At 43.5% G+C, this 14823-nt stretch overlaps 1 protein-coding gene across 2 annotated transcripts in view; it reads left to right on the top strand.

Annotated features, from left to right (window-relative positions):
* Positions 1–14823, top strand: part of RASGEF1C (RasGEF domain family member 1C) — an 86825-nt gene that overhangs the window by 57660 nt on the left and 14342 nt on the right. For both annotated transcript variants that reach the window (XM_052771915.1, XM_052771916.1), the window contains exons 5-10: positions 3084–3296; positions 5449–5523; positions 9180–9275; positions 10377–10479; positions 10581–10660; positions 11890–11985. In XM_052771915.1, the coding sequence (XP_052627875.1) occupies positions 3084–3296; positions 5449–5523; positions 9180–9275; positions 10377–10479; positions 10581–10660; positions 11890–11985 (663 nt within the window). The remainder of the gene's footprint in view (positions 1–3083; positions 3297–5448; positions 5524–9179; positions 9276–10376; positions 10480–10580; positions 10661–11889; positions 11986–14823) is intronic.

Raw genomic sequence — 14823 nt, 5'->3', positions numbered from 1 at the left:
AGAGTCCACTTTCTAAAGGCTCTGTGATGTGCTTATAAAGGTGTCCATGCTGAGAAGCATTTCTTAGTAAGTGCTGTGATTTGCATTTAGAGTTAGAAATTTTAATTAAAATTTGAGCTCCTAAGCCACCTGCTGAGGCCTGCTGTCTTCAGAGGAACTTTCCCAGTTAAGAACGAAACATTTTCTTTAAATATTAAACAGTAATATGCTTCTTTTGACTGTTAATGTGGCAATGAAGTGAAATCAGTTGATAGAGTCCAGCATGCAGCCCCTGTACAATGGGGGGTCACTTTGTGGCAAGATAATTACCAGCATGTTGAAGGTAATGAACAATGTTGTTTTCACTTAGTGAACATAGTTTAAAGAAGGCAGGAAATGCTTTTAAAAGGACAAAAGCAGTTGTTTTTTTTTTTAATTTCTCCCCCAACATGCACAGAAAAGCTTTCTAGGCAAGGGTGCACCCAACCGATTTTCAGTGAGTCTCTTCAAGAGCTCTAATTTCTAAATAATTTTTTTGTGTCCATTAAGTGTCTCTCTCATTTAATTCTTTATTAGGCGATTGGCTTACCTGAGTCTTTGTTTACTGTTGTCTATATCTATATTTTTGTGCCGTATTCCCTACAAAACTAGGTGAAACTAGATCTCTTGATAAGGATTTATTGAAAGACTGGCTAATATGCATGTCTTTCAAGCAAATTTATGCTGCTTTTTGTTTTTTCATCCAAACAGTGAAGAATTTCATCCTGCACAGACATGGCTGGTCCAAGATTTCTCATCCAAACTCCTTTTTGAAAAAGAACTGGGTTTTCAGCTAAAAGTTTTTTAGCCAAACATTTTGTGTTCAGTAGAAAACTTGGATTTCAGTGGCATGCCCCCGCCTCACCCCTGAAATTAATTCTCCTGTTTACAAAATATGTTCACAAAATACCAAATATGTCGCTATTTGAGTTTCCACTAAAAAATAACTTTCTACTCATAGAGCTTCATAAGCTCTGAGATTTGCAAACACACCTGGATGTAAACCAGAGAAATATTTAGATGGTGGTCAGTAGTTTGGGTCCAGGAGTCTTTGTAATTCAAAAGTGTGACCATCTGTTTGAGGATTTACGTGAAGAAGGCCAGTAGTCTCTCTTCCTTGAAGCTAGTATACATCAGGAACAGATAAAAACTGAAAAAAATGGTTTTTTATTTTCTAAAAATTATTTCAATTATTTATTTTTACATCTTCCTCACTCAGTTTTCACTCCTCCTGTGTGATTTGCTTCTGAATAGAACACGTGTTGTCATTCTCCAAGACAAGTCCCTCCTGCCTTCTAGGTACTTGCTTCATTTCAGACTTATCAGGTCTATTTTGCAAAAAAAGCCTGACTACATCCTGCTTATCTGGCCCGTGTTCCAGCCCAGCTCAAGAGAGCATCTTCCTGGAGTGAAATGAGAGCTTCCTCAGCCATGTGAAACCTTCTGCTAGAAACGCTGTATGAAAGTTACAAAGTGTTGCAGCAAAAGTTGAAGCACTTGAGATGTTCTGAAGGTTTCCAGCCTCAGACTGTAATGGAAACAGGGTAAATGTAAGCATGTTATTTTTCACTGTGAAGTAGTAGGAGATGCTACTTCCAGTATGCAGATGGGATCCTGTGTAGGTGAGGGGAGCACTGACTCTGGCTTCTGGTACCTTGAACACCTAAAGCATGAGTGCTGTCAATGCCTAACACTGAAGACTGTCCACAGTCTACAAAAGTCTGAAGAAGACGAAGGCTGGATCTAAACCATGGGATTCAGGAGTACTTCCCAAGACTTCACTTGGGCTGTGTCCAGCTTGGGATGTGACACAGGTGTGTGTTGGTCTTCTTGGGAAGGCACAATCTGGCCAAGTCCTGTTGCGATGATGAGGACTACGTGGAGGGTGCCGGGGTGTACATCTGCTGCACAGTACAGATGTAACAGAAGAGGGCTCCTTGCCAGCTCTGGTTTCACACTGACAGATTACAAACTGATGTTACTGGCAAATTGATGTTACTAAATTCTGTTTGGATGGGGAGTAAGGAGTTATTCCACTTGTGGGGAGCCAGAGGATCTTTCCACTGTGTGTCTTCGTGCTGGAAGAGGAGCTGGCAATCGGCCAGCCTGCAAACTGTTTTCCCAAGTGACCGTGCTCTTTGAAATTGAGCAAGCACTCATTGCACCCCTGCCTGATGCTTCCTTCTCTGGCTGGGAAAGCCCATGAGGCCGTGTTCCTCAGCAGGCTACACCTTGTGTTCCATGTGAGGCTTTTGCCCAAGGACATTTCCAATTAATCCTTGTCTTTAGAGCCCATCCACCAGTTCTCTCAGTTATCTCAGTTTTATGATGTCTGCATCTGTCAGTCGTGAAGAGTTGAAGTCATTTCTTTCTGCCCATCCTCCATGGCCAGCGGCTCCACTCGTTGTCTGTAAAGAGCTGCTCCAGCTCTGAAAACAACCTGAGCAACTTAGTAATGATCATCCTGCTGAGCACACGGCTGTGCTTGGAATACGATATGAGCTTCCTTCAGCAGTAATTAACATTCTGGATATTAAATACCCAAAGCTACACGAAGCTCAGACCACTCCAACTGGGTAGCAAGTAGCAGCATGCTTCTGCTGCTTTCAGCTCAAAAGAATGGAGAGAATAGCATTAGAAACATTTCTTATTCCTAATAAATAGGAGTTGACTAGGCACCACTAACAGGTAGAGTTCTCAGCCAACATGTAGCTGACATAAAGGATAGGTATCGAATGCTGCTGTGCTCCAGAAAGCTGCAGTAACTCATGTTGTAGCATTACCTTTCCTCTGATCCTGATGTTGGCAGGAATATGTGAGTATCAGTGCCAGCCCAACCCACCAGTCCTGCCTGCCTCTTCTCTTGACTGCAGTCTGTTTCTGTGGTCCAGAGCACAGAACTGTAATTAAGCCGACTGGTTATTCTGAAATAGGCTTGTTGAAAACAAAATGGTAACCTGTTGCTGGCTTAGGAGTATTTTGCAGAAGGGAAAATTCAGCATAAAAACACTCCTTTGTCAAGTTTTGTGGGTGGTTTATGTTTCTTCCTCTCCCTGTCTTTCCAGGCCTACTGGAAAAAGATGAATCAGCTTTTGCAAACCCTGAATCAAAAGCTTGCAACCCTCAGCCATGGGCAAGAAGGGATTGTCAAGATCAGTGCTGCTGTCTCTGATAAGCTGGTTGCCTTTAAAAGTAAACCTCCATCAATTCAGAGAGAAATCCTGAGCGTCTGCAGTGACCCTTACACTCTGGCTCAGCAGCTGACACATGTGGAGCTGGTAAGTGGGAATGGTTCCCAACTTCTGCAGTCAGAGGTATTATTTTAAGCCATCAGCTGCTAAGTATTCCAGACATAACCAAAAAATGTCTGCACTGCTGCAGCACATCCCATGCTGTATGAGCACTGCAGCAGGAGGCAGGGTTTGACAGGTTAAGAGATGCTTGAGAAGCAAGCTATATATCAGAGTGTTCCTGTGCATCTCGGGGTGGGTCACTTTACTTTTTCAGCTTGTTTATTTGTGAAATGCAAGTCATAGTCCCAGCAAGGTCAGGGGCTTCTTACTTCTGTAAGGTGCTCTGAGTCCCACAACCTGAAGGTGCTATTGAAATGGCTGGTCATTAGCCCTTTTATTAATTTGGAAGAAATGTTAACAGTTCAGATCTGTTCTTACAGATACACAAAGCATCTGAGTTGTCTGATGCGTTTTTCATTCTTCCCTTTGGGACTTTGTGCATGGACATACAAGGGTGTGCAAATATCACCCACCCAAAGTCCTGCTGTTTCCCTCATTGGACTGCAGTCTGCTCTCAAACAGGGTTTTGATGGTAATCGCTCCAATTGCAGTACCAGGATGTTGGACAGACCGTTGTGTTGCACACCCTTCTCCCAGGTTCAGGTCCTCTGTGTAGACCTCCTGGATGTTCACAGAAGAACATAAAACATTGCTGCCATCTGCAGATCTCTTGATGCTGTAATGATTCCCTGCTGCCTGTCCTCCTGTAGACAGTGTTCATCCTTGAGAGGAAGGCTGGAAAAACAAACCACGAAATGGACTGTGGATTGGAGTGAATATCATGGAATTAGCCTTGAGAATTCTGAAGGTAGTTGATACTCTATTTGTCAAGGAGTGGAACAGCTCAGAAACCCCAAATTCAGGATCATCTTCTCACCTTGGTTAGTTTTCAGAACGTGCAACTTTGTCTCTTTTTGCTTTATATAGCTTAAGCCGGAGAGTAGAAGACCTTTTGCCTGGAGTTTGTCTCTTGCTTTTCTTTTCCTCTGCAGTACAGCTGTCTTCCAAGGGGAGATTCCCTGTAACCAGGGCACTGCTGCAGTTTTAAAACTAATGCAGCCAGAGGTTTTCATTCCACTTTACTGTAATCAGTGCTCTCTACCTTTTCTTTCACTTACTGCATCTGGTACACCAGCTACTCTGCACTAAAACTGTCTGATGCTTATTTGTTCGTAAGAATTATTTGCTACTTATTTAATAACAGTTATTTGTCAGTAAGAGTCCTGTTCGGTTATCAGTAGCAAGGTGAGAAGCCAAGGGAAATCGCATGGGAGTAGCCATAAAATTTTCACTTAAGCAAAACTAGCATTGATTTTATTGTTGCTTGAGTGTCCTAAGTTTGGCCCGTGGGAATTCCAAAATACCTCCTCTGAAATACCTTTGTGACCTACAACCTACTGAAAATATTTTTTTCTAATAAACATGTTTAAGGGAATTGAAAAGCCTATTAAGAAGGCCAGTGGTGTGGCCGGAACTGCCAGGTTTGTTCAGAAGCTGGTGGAGATGGCCTGTCTTTTACTAAGAGAGATCTGGATGCTTTATTTACTCTTGTTTTGGTTAATGCCTGGACCACTCTACAGTGTAAGCAATGCCTTTAATGTAAGCACGTGCATCTTCAATGCCTTCCTTCCCCAGTGGCACAGAGCCACCACCCTGGGGCATCACCTGAGCTTCACTGAGTAGGGAGGTAGGGTCAGAGCACTGTGTGTGCAGATAAGCAAGGGATTGCTATGGTTACCGGATCACAGCATTACTGCCATTTTAACAGCTGGGAAACAAGGCTCTTGAGTAATGCTGGACCACAGCAGGTCTGTGGCAGTGCCAAGCACAGAACTGAGGTCTGCTGGCTCCCAGATGGGGCCTTGTGCAGCCAGTACCTTTCTCTCTGTGCAGTAGAGAGGGCTCTTATTCTGGCTTGTCAGTAATGAGACATATTTATTCTCATTTTCTTCTTTCTGCTGAAATAACTCTAATTGTTCTTATGAATTTTAATGTCTGGTGCTAGTTGGCTGTCTACCAGTTCAGTAACACCATTCTAGCTGGCAGATAATGGGGATGCCTTACCAAGAGAAACACAAGAGATTCTGGGGTGCTTTCTTATTTCTTCCTCTCTCTCTCTCCCCCCCTGCTGCAATAGGAGAGGCTAAGTCACATTGGACCTGAGGAGTTTGTGCAGGCATTTGTACATAAAGACCCTCTGGATGGCACCAAGGTATGATTTGTCTGCATGCGAAGTGTCTCCTGTGATCACTGTTTGTTCTAGATGAACCGATGTGATGAGATCCATATAAGAGCAGGGCCTGGGGCACATGTTGATGATGGCCAGGCCAAGCGATGACCTGTATTTTTGTGGCAAGGATGGGACCTGTTGGTAGAGCTCGCACTGGCAGGTCATTGCCATTCCTTCCTGGTGAGAGTAGGTCCTAGCCTGGGACTGGCCAGCATCCTGATGTTCTGCTTTCTGGCTTGTTCCTCCTAACCTGCTTTGACCAGGGCAGATGGCTTGTGGCTGTACACGGCCAGGGAACGTCTGTTCCCAGTGTTGAAGGCGTAAAGACTCTGGATGTGATGTAATGCCCATAATCTGTGCCCAGACACCACAGTAATGAGTCAGTGCGTCATGAATCAACATACTCTTCTCTCTCTACACAATAGCTTTTAACCCAAAGCACCGTAGGGAATGGAGTGCCTGATCAGGGCTTCATCCAAAGTCCATGGAAGCCAGTTGGAGTCTTTCCACTGATTCCAGTGGGGGGGTTTGAAGCAGCATCTCAGGGAGTGCCTCAATAAGGAAAGAGACTTCCTGGCTGGAGAGGGAGAGTCAGAGATTTCACAGGCTGCCAGAAAAGAAAGAGGGTGGAAAATTCTTCCCCAGAACTGCATATGGGCTCCCACTGAGATCATACATCAATGGCAGAATTTCATCATTGGATGCTGAACATAACAGGAAGACCTCTCTTTACAGTGCTGCCCAAAGAGCACCAGAATAGCTTGTAATGGTGAAAAAATGGATGGATAGATGGACGGATAGATGAATAAAAAGTGCAACATTGGGCTCTTTCCATCTCTTATTGGAGTTATGGAGATTCTGCAGTTTGTTTTGGAGAGAGGGGAGTGGGCAGAGCTGGTGTTTCAAATATTCTGAGCATTGATCACATCCTTTAGGAAGGAACCCCAAGGTAGCAAAGATGTGACAGAAACATGAAATACCAAACCAGCCACAGTGAGATTTCAGCAACCTGCTGCAAACATGAGGGCCAAGACTGAAAATGAACAGTTGTCATTATCTGTATCAAAGTAAAATGAAAGACATCAAATGAGGGCACTAAATTTGAGTGAATTCTGGAAGAGTGGGAGGGAAGCAGCAGTGAGTGAAATCAAATTTCATAAAGCCATAGAGGGGAAGGGATGCTAAGAGGAAGAAGGAAATGTTCAGTAATAAACTAATGTATGCACAATGGCCGTAGCTGTCTCCAGAATTTCAAATGCAGGGCCAGCACAGAATACCACAAAGATGTGAAGAGAAATTGAGGTTACCAAGTAAACATAAGGAAACGTCAGCTAAAGAGGATGGGAAGGATTAGAATGAGAGGCAAAGAGCCTGAAAATAATGGTGGGATGGGAAATCCGAGCAAATCATCTTGACAGACTATGACAAGCTATTTGACAGTTACGCATGTTCTTCAGATGCAAATCTGAACACTGAGGTGCTGCCAGTAACAGTTCTGTGACTTCAAGGAAGTGCATAGTAACAGAGAAAATAACAGGCGCAAAGCAGGAATGCACCACTGCATTGCCTTTTAAGTTCAAGGCAATGTCTTCCCCCAGGAGGACCTACTTAGTTAAAGCAAAACTGCTGTAACATTTTCACACAAGACATGGTACTAACAAATTATTGGGCTTCAAGTCAGCAAGGCTGATGAAAGCAGAGGTAGGCTGGAACTTTTCTGCAGCCTTTGCCTGGGCTGACCAGAGGTCCCAGCGATGGTTTAGAAGAGCCTCTACACCAGGGTAAGGTATAGCTGAGGGATTATGTGGGACCTGGGAGAACATTGTACATAGTAGTCCAAACCTTATGTGGAGTGACATATCATTCCCTGACCCGTGGAGAGCACCCCTGTTAACCACAGGGCTCTGGTCTGAATCCTCTCCAGCTGGAGGTCATATTAAACATCTTTCTTGTATGAGGGCTTCAAAAGGCTTCACTTATGAATGTTTATCGAGCACTTTGAGTTGCAGATGGAAGATGCTAGGGAGGTGCTAAATATTGTTGCCATTTATAAAGCTTAACCTTTAAAAAGCAGTATGTTGCAACTTCAGCTGTTGCACATTTTTCACAAGTTTTGTGGTATTAGCTGTGGTTCTTATGCCCTGGCACAGGACAACAGTGTTGAGATGGAAATACCATATTCAGAACAAAACCTAGGTTTTGTGTACTTTTTGCTATAACAGGGAACAAGAAATAGCAGAGAGTGCATGAAAGGCAACTGCTATGGGTAGACTGGGGCTAGTTTGGGTTTCCTTTGTTTTGTTTGATATTTACAGGCTGCTTGCTGACATTTACTTTTGAGATGCTTTTAAAATATATTTTTTATTGTATATGTGGGCTATTCATAATGTGGCTAGGAGTTTCAGGATTGTTAAGATGTGCTCCGTAGCATGGTACTGTGATTTCTGTTTCTAAACACGCCTGTGTACAGAATCACAGGTGAATATTTTCTTACTTTGAATTACCTTGGGAATCATGTTAAGCCCCATTTCTTAAGGGGTTTTAGTCACTTCTTTAACTTACATAATATGGGTAGTACCATTGACATTAATGGATCTGTGTTTATGCATTGTGATTTTCTTCTTAGTGGCACGTATTTATGGTAGCTCTGGGAAATGATCTTCTTAATAAAACAAAAAATCAGTATTCTCTGATACCCTCTAGTGGATGTCAATGAATGTTCAAATAAATCACGTGAACTCTAGAGAGCAGTGTGTGTGTCCTAGATGGACAGCCTAAGAATTTAGGGCTGGGAAAAGGACTTGAATTCTTATAATCCCAAGCAACATCTTCAGGCTGTGTGAACTGCCCTATCACTCTGCTGCAGTTGAACTATCTGTTGATGTCAAAGGAACTGGAAGTGTTCAGCCAAGTATCTGCTCCCACAGGCTGTATCGGTTATGGGAATTTGCGTTAAGTTTCATAAAAAAAGTGAAAAATGTGCTTCTTGCAATGGCTTTTATCAATGAAGTGTCTCTGGCATGTAAGTGACCTGTTCAAGAGCAGCCATCAAGATAGAGCTGGTCGCTAGAGAGCCTATTATCCTGAAACCTCAGTACGAGAAATATTTTTTTTTCCATAAAGAAGCAACTAGAACTGTCTTTTCTCTTGCTTATCTCTTGTTCACTTCACTAAATTATGGTCTCTCCCCTCCAGAAAAGGGCTGTGGGTGATTGCATTTACTGAAGTGAAGGAAGTCCTGGAATCAAAGCCACAAACCAAGCGTGCTATGGAAGACTGTGCTTGTCTTACTTTTTCTGCATATTCTTGTTGCTGTCTGAATCCTGCAATGCCCTGGCTGTTAATATCCCAGTGAACAAGGGTCAGTGCAGACTGTGTCGGCAAACACTTGCTGCAGGCAAAATGAGGCTGTTTTCTATACACTAGTGTGAATTGTGCAGTGTGACACACTCAGCTAGACCCTGTGCATCTGCCAACCACCCACCTACCTACTGACTTTTTGAAAGGGGCCCTCAATGCACAGTCTTCCATGTGCATGAGAGATGTGGCCAATAATTACCTTTGTGTAGTATTTATCTTAGCGATCAGGCAGCTAACCGAAACACAGTTATATGTCTTTCTGTGCTTCTTTCTCCCAGACTTGTTTCAGTGAACAGAAGAAGACAAGTAACCTTGAGGCCTATGTGAAATGGTTCAATAGACTCTGCTATCTTGTAGCAACAGAAATTTGCATGGTAAGTGAAAAGTACGTGGCATGTTTTATCACATGCCTGAAGTACCAGTTTGAGATTTTACATTAATAAGCAATCCTAGGGATTTATTTCTTATGACCTAGCTAAGCATCTGATGGTTAGTTTTAGTAATACTGCACTCACAGAAGTGACCTGATAAATCACAAACATCTTGCAAAACAGAGCTGGCAACACACAGGGGATACGCTGTTCTCTTGATGTATCAGGAGCACAGTGTGGAATAATGAACCCTGCAGGGAAGAAGAGAGGGAAAAATGCCTTGAATTATCCTGTGAGATTTTTGCTGAAAAAGATTCTAGTGGAGCAGTATTTGTTATCTGTCACCCTAAAACTCTGTTGTGCACGTGAATTCCCATTGCATGGCTTTTTGTCCTGCTGCCCATAACTGTAGCTGTGACTAGTTGTTTTTTAACTTGGTAGTGGTTTTAGTTTGTTTAACTTGGCCCCATCAGAATGAAATGAATGTTTTCTCCTTTGAAAAGGGTGTGGAAGGGAGAAATAGTAATAATATAAATAGCCTAGATAGCCTGTGAGTCAAAAGCATTACCATTTGAAGATCATCTTTGGAAAAGGTGGGGTGGTTCTAGTCCAATTAAAATGTGTATTTAAAATGCAAGCTACCATTTGGCCTGGCCATATTGCTGAAAGGGCCAGAAGAGGGAAAAGGGATTAAGGCAGTGAAACAAAGTCTTTCTGGGACAAAGATGCTGCTGTTACATTGGTGTGAAATCCTGCCCTTAGGAAAGTTTGTGCTGATGTGCCCACTGGCTTGAGGGAGGCCAGCAGGGAGCTGAGGCACTGCTTTGGGGCTGTTGGGGCTGCCTGTTCCAGCGCTAAGACATTAACTGAGGCGAGCCTGGGAATTGCCTTGAATTTCTTCTGTGTCACTGCAATGAAAGCTTTGATTTTAGAGACTGCCAGTCACCAGCATCCACTGGATTGCTGGAACAGAATTAGGGCCAGTGACTGATAGCAGATGGTCCAAGCTGTGCTTGGACCCATGCTATGTATGGAACAAATGCCTAAGATGCCCTCCAATTCTGGATATGCTTATTACAGATATTTGTTTATTTTAATTTGCAGCCTGCAAAAAAGAAACAGCGAGCACAAGTCATTGAATTCTTCATTGACGTTGCCCGAGAGTGCTTTAACATAGGGAATTTTAATTCGCTGATGGCAATCATTTGTAAGTACAGCTTCTAACCAGGTCTCTCCATCAGCTGTCACAGATGAAACAGGAAACCCAACTCTTATCCATGGTGCTCTTTTCTTCTTTCTCACTCATAGCTGGAATGAACATGAGTCCAGTTTCCAGGCTAAAGAAGACTTGGTCAAAAGTGAAAACAGCCAAATTTTTCATTCTTGAGGTAAAAAAAAAAAACCACCACAAGGTGCTGATACACTGCTTGAATTATATTCTGGATCTTTTTGTTTGTGAATTTTCACACTGTTATCCAGGTATGAGATGTTTGCAGATGTGTTTTATAGGCAGAGGGCCAGATTCTGGCTGAAGTTTCCCAGGTATAGTGAGGAAGGTGTGAAGCTGCTGATATGTAGAGGGGAATCAGAGCACTCAAATAAATAGGAGGAGGAAAAAAAACCAAAAATATGAGCCTATATGCAAGCTATAGTGCTTGCACTGATGCCAGTTTTGTCTGGCCACAGACACAACGCTGAGTGTAAAGCTCTGTCGTGGTTTAACCCCAGCCAGCAACTAAACACCACGCAGCCACTCACTCACTCCCCCCCCACCCAGTGGGATGGGGGAGAAAATCAGGAAAAAGAAGCAAAACCCGTGGGTTGAGATAAGAACAATATAATAGAACAGAAAAGAAGAAACTAATAATGATAATGATAACACTAATAAAATGACAACAGCAATAATGAAAGGATTGGAATGTACAAATGATGCGCAGTGCAATTGCTCACCACCCGCCGACCGACACCCAGCCAGTCCCCGAGCGGCGATTCCCAGCCCCCACTTCCCCGTTCCTATACTGGATGGGACATCCCATGGTATGGAATACCCCGTTGGCCAGTTTGGGTCAGGTGCCCTGGCTGTGTCCGGTGCCAACTTCTTGTGCCCCTCCAGCTTTCTCGCTGGCTGGGCATGAGAAGCTGAAAAATCCTTGACTTTAGTCTAAACACTACTGAGCAACAACTGAAAACATCAGTGTTATCAACATTCTTCGCATACTGAACTCAAAACATAGCACTGTACCAGCTACTAGGAAGACAGTTGACTCTATCCCAGCTGAAACCAGGACAAGCTCCCAAGCTATACCTTGGATGTCGAGTGAACAAGGCCCAAGGCTGTTTTTTTGTATTGAGGATTCCAGGATTTGGCATGTGTAAAATGTGCAGTCCTTATTCTTCACGTAAAAGCTCAGTAAGCTGTTACTAGAACAGTCAGAAGTACAAACAGCCACGATCTGTAGATCTCTCTTCGTATCTTTGGTTCATGGGTTTTGTGTGTATGTGGATTTTTTAAGGTGTAGGCTAGGCTCTGTTCGGGGTTTGCTACAGCTGCGGGTGAGGTTATCTTCAGAGGACCCACGTCGCTTTCTAACCAATGTGTCTTCTTTTGTGTATCTAGCACCAGATGGACCCTACTGGTAACTTCTATAACTACAGAACAGCTTTGCGGGGGGCTGCTCACAGATCCCTCACCGCACACAGCAACAGGGAGAAGGTAAGTGTGACCACATCCCTTTTATCTCCAAATGGGTGGTGTGCATTGCTGCTGAGAGTCAGCAGCTCAAAGACTTGATGCAAATGCTCTCCTCCCTTCCATGGGTCACCAATGCAAGGCTCGTGCACTGCTAAATGCAATTAGAAATGTAAATCGGTGGCTGAAAGGAGTCTGAAATGGATCACAAGGCTTTTGTGGACTTGCTCTCGGACATTGGGGAGCTAGAGAGGGCAGGACGCACAGCATGGAGGACTTTGTTGCAAGCATCTCTATATCCCTGGAAAATTCACATTGTTTAAATTGATAAACCTGATGGAACAGGTATTCCAGACTAAAATGGCTTTTATTTTGGTATGGAGCATCAGCCTGGCAGGCCCAGGTGGAACTGTGCTTTTGTTACAACTGTGCCAGCCAGGCCTCTGTGCAGACAAGCCCCTATTGTGTAGTGTGTGATTTGAGATAGAGAGCAAAGGGCACAGCACTCGGAGATGAGGTGGTTCTCCACTTACATGAGGGAAAGATGACTTACCACAACTCCTGCAAAGAAGTCTGTTCTGAATCCACTGCAGCAAATTTGGGGTGAAATTCTGTCCTTGTGAATTTTCATCTCATTCGGTTGTTGCTGCCATCTCAGTGAGCAAGAATTGAAGTATTTTATCAGTGTTTGTGGCAGATACGTAGCTTTCTGAGATGTCACTGATGCTGCAAAAATCAGATTGACAAGATGTTAGTGCAGGATTCTCCTGTTTTGTGCCCCAGTGTGTTTCTTGTTCATTTTCTTATTTTTCCACTCAGTTCTCTTTTTTTTTGTTGTTTTATGAAAGAGGGTTTATTTTTAACATTGCAATTGCACATAGTCATAAATAGGTAATCTCTGCACAGAGCATAGCTAAGGTAAAGTAGATGCTGCATGAACAAGCATAATATGGAATTTAGTATTCATTCACTAGAGGAGCCAGGCCAGATGCTAATCTCACATCCATGTAAATTTGATGTAAATCTGCTGAAGCTAATGGAATCTCACAGCATTTACAGTGAAATGAGATCAGCATCTGGTCGCAGGCTGACTCAGCTGCAATGGGAATATGCAGAGTTGTTCTGAAAAGCACTTCTGTGTGCAAGGAAGAGACGATGGCTTTGGATGTTTGTGACCGGCAGAGAAATTCTTTTAACTCACACACGGCAGCAAGGACTTGTCAGTCTGAGATGCTTCTGCAGTTTAGTTCTTCTGCGACCATCATATATATTCAAACCAGTTGCTTTATCGTTTGACTTAATTTCCTGTGGAAGTTAGCAATCTCTGTTATATCTCTACCCCTAGCTGGTTAAGACTGAGGGCAGAGAGATTATTGGATTGAAAGGAATCTATTTTACATAAGAAAAAGTCCATATTCTGTTTCCCTTGTGTAGATAACATTAGTTCAAGAAAATGCTCAAGCATATGATTTGGTAGCTACTCATACTGGGTATTTTACAGTGTCAGATACAGCAGATCGTGTAATTCTTGCTGTAGGAATTAAGGAATTTTGTTTCTTTTTCTAAGCAGGATTATCAGTTATTTGTTTTAATGAGTTTGAATAAAATTGAAAGAACATGATCACTTTCTTGATAGAAAATTATGTTGTTTCTTGGCAAACTTGTAGCAAAGCTCACTCTGAAGAAAATTTTATCTTCAAACTGAATTGTGCTTACAAAAGTTTGAGATCCCAATCCCCTCCACCCCTCTTCTCGACAAGTGGACACCCCAGAAGCACAGATAGAGGCTTCAGGCCTCAGTCCATCTGCTTGAGAAGGAAGGTGCTCTGGAGGGAGCACTCTTGTCGCAGACCAACAGACTAAGCAGTGGGTTATGTCTCGCAGGAAGAAAAATTGCCCGTGGGCTCAAAAGAGCTAATACGTAATTGGCAGCCTTACTAGAAATGTTACTTTCTTCTCTCCTCAGGCCTGGTGTCTTGGCTGCTGAGTTTTGCACAGCACTTGAACAGAAGCACAGCTCAGGGGCTAAATGATATCCTCAGAGGGAGACAGGGTGAGCCAGTGACCTGGGACACCCTCCCTCCTCCTACTCTGTGCACATATCTCACCCAAATTCCCCATGTGACACCGGCCTTCTGGCACAAAGAACACTGCCTGATTTCGTCACCCGCTCCATCCTCATCCTCAGGGTGCTTGTGCGAGACTGCAGCACAGGTTGTAGGAGAAGGATCTCAATATACCCATGGAGGATCCCCTGACTTCAGTCCGCCCTGTTCCGATCCAGCCCTTCTCTCAGTGTTTAAATGGCATAGTCTAACTACTTGTTACTTGCTCACGAGCAGGCTTGTAAAAAGGCACGGCAAGGCAGCTCTCAAAGCTGAGAGGGGCAATACAGCAGCAGAAATAAACCTGCCAAAGTGCAGGGTGAGAAAACTGGTAATGAAGAAGGGCTGATGTTTCATGCAGAATTCAGAGGGGTGTACTTGTTAGGAACTAAGTCTGGTTTTATCTATGCAGTCAGCTGACCTATACCACCTCCAAAATTAAGTCATTCCACTGGGAAACCCTGCATTGTGCTAATGACGTGTCTCTGGCTTTGAAATGTTGGGAGTATGTACAGTGCAGTACTGTGTGTTGTTGCCATCTGATACTATGGAGGAAGAACACGTCCGATCTCATTAGCTTGCTTCTTTCTGCAGGAGGCAATTGTCCTCCAGCATGTGGGTGGGTTGGATGGCACGGGGGGGTGATTCAAAAGGGAGTGAAATACGAGTTTCTGGCACTAACCCAGATTTTATGCTAGCAAAGTGCCTGGACTGAAGCCAACATTAGAATGTAACTATATCCACTTTTGTTGCTTTT

The sequence above is a fragment of the Harpia harpyja genome, chromosome 20 (assembly GCF_026419915.1).
Source record: "Harpia harpyja isolate bHarHar1 chromosome 20, bHarHar1 primary haplotype, whole genome shotgun sequence".
NCBI lineage: Eukaryota > Metazoa > Chordata > Aves > Accipitriformes > Accipitridae > Harpia > Harpia harpyja.
The sequence above is the reverse complement of the archived record's forward strand: the minus strand, read 5'-3'. Positions and strand labels throughout refer to the sequence as shown.